The 6,695-nt window shown below is 62.2% G+C and overlaps 3 protein-coding genes across 3 annotated transcripts in view; 1 reads left to right on the top strand and 2 right to left on the bottom strand.

Moving 5' to 3' along the window:
- The window catches only part of FAM83H (family with sequence similarity 83, member H), a 5,133-nt gene extending 4,476 nt beyond the window's left edge, over positions 1–657 (top strand). The window contains exon 5 of the mRNA XM_011975736.1: positions 2–657. Coding sequence (XP_011831126.1) covers positions 2–657 — 656 coding nt within the window. The remainder of the gene's footprint in view (position 1) is intronic.
- A 3,434-nt stretch (positions 658–4,091) lies between these two features.
- Positions 4,092–6,695, bottom strand: part of LOC105536351 (mitogen-activated protein kinase 15) — a 20,085-nt gene continuing 17,481 nt past the window's right edge. Inside the window, exons 12-15 of the mRNA XM_011975735.1 lie at positions 5,116–5,296; positions 4,864–4,988; positions 4,657–4,785; positions 4,092–4,476 (exon numbers count right to left, since the gene is read on the bottom strand). Of these exons, the coding sequence (XP_011831125.1) occupies positions 4,300–4,476; positions 4,657–4,785; positions 4,864–4,988; positions 5,116–5,296 (612 nt within the window). The 3' untranslated portion in view covers positions 4,092–4,299. The remainder of the gene's footprint in view (positions 4,477–4,656; positions 4,786–4,863; positions 4,989–5,115; positions 5,297–6,695) is intronic.
- On the bottom strand, positions 4,863–6,651 carry LOC105536304 (mitogen-activated protein kinase 15-like). Its single transcript, XM_011975667.1, has 2 exons — positions 5,685–6,651; positions 4,863–5,526 (listed from the first exon to the last, which is right to left on the bottom strand). The coding sequence occupies exons 1-2, from the start codon at positions 5,885–5,887 to the stop codon at positions 5,355–5,357; spliced, it is 375 nt and encodes a 124-aa protein (XP_011831057.1). The 5' UTR covers positions 5,888–6,651; the 3' UTR covers positions 4,863–5,354.

Raw genomic sequence — 6,695 nt, 5'->3', positions numbered from 1 at the left:
CGCAAAGGCTCCCTGCGCCTTAGGCAGCTGCTGAGCCCCAAGGGCGAGCGGCGCATGGAGGATGAGGGTGGCTTCCCAGTGCCGCAGGAGAACGGGCAACCTGAGAGCCCGCGGCGGCCGTCACTGGGCCGGGGTGACAGCACAGAGGCTGCCACAGGAGATGAGCGGGGCCCGCGGGCGCGCCTGACTTCAGCCACGGCCAATGCCTTGTACAGCAGCAACCTTCGGGATGACACGAAGGCCATTCTGGAGCAGATCAGCGCCCACGGCCAGAAGCACCGTGCAGTCCCTGCCCCGGGCCCTGGCCCGGCCCACAGCAGCCCCGAGCTAGGCCGTCCACCGGCTGCTGGCGGCCTGGCCCCGGATATGTCCGACAAGGACAAGTGTTCAGCCATTTTCCGCTCGGACAGCCTGGGGACCCAGGGCCGGCTGAGCCGCACGCTGCCAGCCAGCGCGGAGGAGCGTGATCGACTGCTGCGCCGCATGGAGAGCATGCGCAAGGAGAAGCGCGTGTACAGCCGCTTTGAGGTCTTCTGCAAGAAAGAGGAGGCCAGCGGCCCTGGGGCAGGGGAAGGCCCCGCGGAGGAGGGCACCAGGGACAGCAAGGTGGGCAAGTTCGTGCCCAAGATCCTGGGCACGTTCAAAGGCAAGAAGTGAGTCTCCTGACATCGCTGCCACGGTCACCCAGAGCCCCCACGGAACAGAGAGCCCTGCGCATGTGTTTGAGCAGAGGCTGTCAGGCCACGGCCACTTGGGACTTGGCTGAGTGCGCCAGACCTCAGCTCCACTGGAGGCTCACCTGGCAGCTGCTGTCTCTGCCCCTGGCCTCCACAACGCTGGGGCTCCAGCCCCTTGCCACCAGTGCCTTTCTCCCCTCAGCACCTTCTCTCTTCAGCACCTTCTCTGCACCGTCAGCCTTGCGTGGCGCAGCATCTGGCTCCGCCATCTCTTTGTGCCTCAGTCCCGCCCCACCTGTTTTTTTTTTGTTTTTTTTTTTGAGACCCAGGGCTGGAATGCAGTTGAGTGGTCTCGGCTCACTGCAACCTCTGCCTCCTGGGTTCCTGCGATTCTCCTGCCTCAGCCTCCTGAGTAGCTGGGATTACAGGTGCCCGCCACCACGCCCAGGTAATTTTTGTATTTTTAGTAGAGACAGGGTTTCACTATGTTGGCCAGGCTGGTCTCCAGCTCCTGGCCTCAAATGATCTGCCCGCCCCAGCCTCCCAAAGTGGGGGATTATAGGCATGAGCCGCACACCCTTCTAAGTCTCTTACCTCTTGCAAGGGCCTCACCTCTGTGCCTCAGCTCCCCATTCTCTGGGCCCTTTTCCTCCTCAGGGCCTCCTGTTCTCAGGGCCTCTCCCCTCCCTCCTCCCTCCTCCCTCCTCCCTCTCTCAGGGTCTTCTCCCTTCCTCGCCGCCCCCAGCCCTGCCCAGGGTCTCCCCCGTCCTCAGGGCTTCACTTCCTTTTCTACTTGGATTCTCTGGCTCGCTGCCTCCCAGCATCTTTCTTGGAGGCCCGTCGTCTTGCTGTGGGGAAGACTGGGCTGGCTGTGGGCAGTTTGCAAGGTGGGGGGGGCATGAAGCGGGACCAGAAGATGCCCCTTGGAGTGGCAAGGAAGCTGGACAAGGCAGGCCACTGGGAAGGGGGTGCAGGGAAGCCCAAAGGTCCGCCTTGGCCAGGTCTGCCGTCTCCTCCAGCAAGGCTCTAGCCAGCACTGGGTGAGAGTGGGAGGGGCACTGGGCTTTGCAGCACAATAAAACATGGTCTGGACAACCTGTAGCCCTGGCCTCGTGAGCACCCCCTGCACAGGCCCAGCCCAAGCCAGGTGCCAGAAGGGCCGGATTTGGGGGGGGCTTATCCTTGACAGGTATGGGACCAGGTGAGGGCAGGGGACAAGGTGCAGCCCAGGCCAAGCCCAGCTGTTTAGACATAGGTCCTGGGCACCCCTGTAGGTGGGAGTGGTCCTTGCCCTCCTAGTGTCCAGCAGACAACCCCCTCCAACCCCATTCTCAGGTCCTTTCCTCTTTGTCACCAACACTAAGAATCTGTCTAGAGTTCCTGGGTTATCTTGTATCTCTTTTCACCCCCAGAGAGGAATTGCAGTTGACTCAGAATGACACATTTTGGCACCACATGTGTAGAACATCCCCCACTGTTAGATGCTAGCCTTGTGAAATTCATGTTTCTGTATTCTCTTTCTTTTCAAAAAATAATCTTTTTAGTGTAATAAATCCTAAGAGGGAACTGATTTAAGAAACAAGGCCACCAAACAAAGGCAGCAGTTCTGACTCCAGCAGCTGGGAGAGAAAGGGAAGTGACCCCACTCTCACTGCTGGACAGCCCACTGGTGACCAAAGCCACCACCCACGTAGGGATGACAGCAGGGACTTCTGGCCAGGGGGCAAAGGTGCCTGGAAGTGGGATGCACCTGAGTGTCTCTTGGCCATGATGTTCTTGTGGGCACATCTGTGTGTGTGCTGTCTGGGGTGTCGCTGAGCGGACAGGCTCTCCAGCTGGAGCCCATGGAGAGGCCAGAGGCTGGCGGCCCTGCCTGGGCCTTTGGAGCCTCCTGCCTGCACCCTCCACATCCTCTAAACCATGATGGAGCACATTTCGGTGTTAATAAAACATAACACACAAAATATTCTAGCACGTTCCCCAGTGTGTATAATCTCCCAGTTATTTCCTGCAGCCTTTAACCATGTGGCCTCCTGGATTTCCCCTGTGGACCCACCACCCAGCCCTGTGGGGGGCACTAAAGACCCCCCAGCTCCACTTCCAAGGCCCACCTTGGCTCCTCCGACTTCATGCTGCTCTCCTGTCCCTGTCCCCGATGCCGCCTGTGCAGGCACACTCCTGAGTGCCCACCTGCGATTCCCCATTCAGCAGCCCTACCACACACTGCCCAGCCTGAGGCCAAGCCTCCAGCCCTGCAGCCCCCTGGCCTCTCTGCAGCGTCCTCTCCCACAGCTTGGTCCTGCTTGTTCAGCACCCTAGGCCTTCAGCACCCAAGCAGCCCCCTTGGGAAACAAACCCCTGGGCTGGGTCTCTGACTGGCTTACCACTTCCTCGGGCCCTCCCGCTCCCTCCTCCGCCGCCTCCAACCTCCCAAGCCCAGCCTCCCTGAGTCTCTTGCAGGTGCCTGGCCTAGCACCAGGGCAGCGCTAGCTCCCACCCTCTGCTCAGCTTCCCCACCCACATCTTGTCCTTCCCCACCCTCCCGCATGGTGGCAATGGCTTCCACAACCCAGGGGCGTCCCTACTCCTGGCAGCCCAACCCTCGACCACAGCACAGGCTGCGCCCTTCTGACTGTGAGCTCCTCCAGCGTGTCAGCTTCCCAGACTGTGAGTCTGGCAGCCCAACCCCCCCACCGACAGCACAGGCTGCGCCCTTTAGACTGTGAGCTCCTCCCAGCCTGCGAACTTTCCAGCTGCCTCCCTGTGTTCCAGCCCCAACCCAGGGGCAGGTGCAGCTGAGGACACCTGGCACCCTAGGACACAGCTTTGTGCCCACAGGGCCCCTTTGATCTCTGCAGCCCTGCACAGCCCTGGCCTGAACTCATACCAGGGCCTTTGCCTGGGGGTGACAAGAGGAGGTAACCCTGACCTCACGAGATGTCTGTCTCCCACCCTCACCTACAGAGACCTGAAGACAGATCAGGCGCAGTGGCTGTACTGGGGGAGCGCAGGCTGCAATCCCTGACAGCAGGGGAGGGGTGAGGCTGCCCCCTTCTTTCTCCCCTTCTCTCCTCTGGCTCAGAGTCACAAACATGGCCATGAGGTGACCCTAGGTCCCTACCCCATAGGACCACCCTGAGGGGCAGCCTGGACCCTGAAGCCACAGCAGGTAGGAAAATGATGGACCAAGGACAGGAAGCTGCCCCAGGCAAACCTAGAGGGAAAAGCCCAGTGCTGGATGTGGAGTGGGCAGGGCCTCTAGTGGGGCGGATGGCACTGAGCTCTGGGGTGGAGGTTTCAGGACAGGGGCGGTGGGGTCCTCAGAGGAGTGGAGGCTCCAGGAAAGGGGTCGGGGCCCCCAGCTAGTGGATGCTGTGACCTCAGAGGGGAGGGGAGGAACGATGGCTGCTCAGATTGGGGGCAGACATGACTTTATTGGAGGAAGTCACTGGGGCTGGGGCAGGGTCCTCATCTGCTCCCCCAAGGAGACCCAGGCGAGCTCCCTGGAACTTCAACGTGGCCTGGCAAAGCAGGGAGGGCTAAGGGGTGCAGGATATCGGGGAGGGGTCTGGGGAAGGGGCCGGGGCAGGAACAGGGGGCCAGGTGAAGGGAGTAGGGCAACTCAAACACGGTGCCTCTCCAGCAGGGGCAGGTGGCCCAGTGCCGAGTGGCAGACAGTCCCATAGGCTTGGGAGTAGCCTCCAAGCAGAGCCCTGGCGGCCCCCTGGGCACCCTGCAAGGCAGAGGTGCTGAACATCCTCCGGCCGGGCCGGGCCTCCGGAGGACACCGGGGAGGGACCTGTGTATAGTTGAGGGTCACATGAAGAGGGTGTCAGAGGGGGTGCAGTGGAGGGGAGGCCTTGAGGTCCTCGAGAGATTTGAACTGGACATTGGAGGGGCAATGGGAAGGATGGGGAAGGGAGGGAAAAGGAGGGGAAGAGGAGGATGAGGGGACGGGGGCAGACTGGGCCGGGCTCACCTGTTGTGTGCTGGCCACCCTCACCCCACCACCCCGGTTCCAGTCACCCCGGATCAGAGCCTGGTTGGCCACCTGAGCTGCAGCCTGTGAGGTCAGGGAAGGCGCAGCTCCCCTCCGGCCTGGCTTCTCCTGGGGAGGGCCATGTCACAAGGTTACAGAAAGGTACAGAGGAAGGGTCCCTCTTGTGCCCACCCCACCATGACTTACCAGCAAGAATGTCAAGGGGGGCTCTTCCTTCGCCCCGGGGGGCCTTTCCCCACTCCCTAGGAGTGCAGGTTGGAGCGTGGGAGAGGAGTTCTGCCTGGGGGTGCTCTTGGCTGCATGGGGGAACTCTGTGGAGTCAGAAAGTCAACCCCAGAGTCAGGAGCCCGACGCTGCGCACAGTTGGCAGCCACAGGCAGAAGGGGCCCGGGCCATGCTCTGTGTGGGTAGTGTGGGTAGCCAGCAAAGATCACACACCGTGCTCGGGGGGGTCATGGCTCGGGCTACTCTGAGGCCTGGGTCTGGGGCCCTGCACAGGTGACCCAGAAGGCAGCTGCGGGTCAGCTCTGGGTTTGTGCAGGTGTGCCTGGGACAGGGAGACACCCTCCAGGCCCTTCTCTCTTGAGGTGCCGTTGCTGCCTTTGCACTCCAGGATCATCTGCAAGAGGAGAAGGGTGCTCAGAGGGCACAGCCTGGGCATGGGTGTTTGGGGGTCTCTAACGTCGGAGGCAGCCTCCAGGGTGCAGTAGACGGGGGATGATGGGGGTCGCGAGCTGGAGCACCTGATAGACGCGGCTGCGGTACTCAGGCGCAGAGAGCTGGACCCCTTCGCGTGCCCGGAGCTGCACATGTACCTTTCGTGCCCACTCATCACTGGGGCAGTGGAACCTGCAGGGAGCCAGAGAGGTGAGGCCTGGGCTGTGGCCAAGGGAGCCCCTCAAGCTGTCATTGCAGGGTCCGTGCTGCGGGGGCTCTCCCTCATGGGCTGGCTCTCTCCTGCTCCCACCTCTGTCCCCCGCACTTAGGGGACTCTCTCCCACTCCCACCTCTGCACGTAGGGGTGCTGCAGTGCCTGGGTGGCGCTTAACCGCTTGTCTGGGGTGAACACCAGGAGTCGCCTAAGGAGGTCCAAGGCCTCTGGGGAAGTGTCTGGCGGTAGGAGGGCGTCCAGCGTCTGTCGTGGCCTGTGGGCTGCCGTGTGTCGTATCCAGGGCCCGACCCAAGGGCCCCTCCTCAGATCCACATTCATGGGTGGGGCTCAGCTTTGAAACTGGGGTCCACCCTGCTGTCCTGTCTAGGTAGATGCCCCTGTGCCTGACCTGCACAGTGGAGAGACCCCTGCAGCCCCCTGGTGCCCTCCTCTCCACGCCTAGCACAGCTCCTCCGGGCCACCCTCTAGGACCACCACCAGGGGCTCCTGCTTTCAGAGTGGCCAACAGTTGTTGGGTTGGGGACTGCCATCATGAAAGCAGGTGGAATCTGAACTGGTACAAATTGGACCCAGTAACCTTGCAGGAAGGTGGCCCTGCTCCCTTGAGACAGGCCACCCTCTCACCCTCACCGAAGTGCCCCCACTCACCGGGACCCCCGGCAGTGCAGCACAGAGGCACGGCAGCCTGAGCCAAGAGCCAGGAGGTCTGGGGCAGCAGAAGGTGGTGTGACCCAGGCAGGCCTGGTAGACTGGGGCGGCTCAGGGTATCTGGGGCCAGCCGTCTCTTCCAGCCCCAGGGAGCACAGCCTCTCTACAGGGTTTCTGCTGTCTGGCAGGGCTCAAACACCCCATCGCCAGGGTGTGCCACCCAGCCTGTGCACGGGAGCACCCGCTCACAACCCCTGCTCCACACTGTGGCACCTGGCCCTGGGGCGTGCTCACACAGGTGGACACTGGCACCCACCTCCACGGATGAGGAGGCTCCACCCGGACAAGTAGATGTACCTGGGAGTGCAGCTCCCTCTTGCCCCCACCCTCAAGAGTGACCCCCATGGCCCCACTACCACTGCCTTCCTCCACCTCTTCCCCTAGCACCTGAATCTCTCCTGCCCAGCTCTCTGTGCGC

Source organism: Mandrillus leucophaeus, unplaced genomic scaffold, assembly GCF_000951045.1.
Source record: "Mandrillus leucophaeus isolate KB7577 unplaced genomic scaffold, Mleu.le_1.0 Scaffold158, whole genome shotgun sequence".
In the NCBI taxonomy this organism is placed as follows: domain Eukaryota; kingdom Metazoa; phylum Chordata; class Mammalia; order Primates; family Cercopithecidae; genus Mandrillus; species Mandrillus leucophaeus.
The sequence above is the reverse complement of the archived record's forward strand: the minus strand, read 5'-3'. Positions and strand labels throughout refer to the sequence as shown.

What these genes read in the sequence shown, in the direction of transcription:
- LOC105536304 (XM_011975667.1), bottom strand. Translation starts at nt 5,887, where the DNA reads ATGAATGTGGATCTGAGGAGGGGCCCTTGGGTCGGGCCCTGGATACGA. An exon ending in CAGCACCCCTACGTGCAGAG is followed by an intron (nt 5,527 to 5,684) that starts GTGGGAGTGGGA and finishes GGCTCCCTGCAG; the next exon opens with GTTCCACTGCCCCAGTGATG.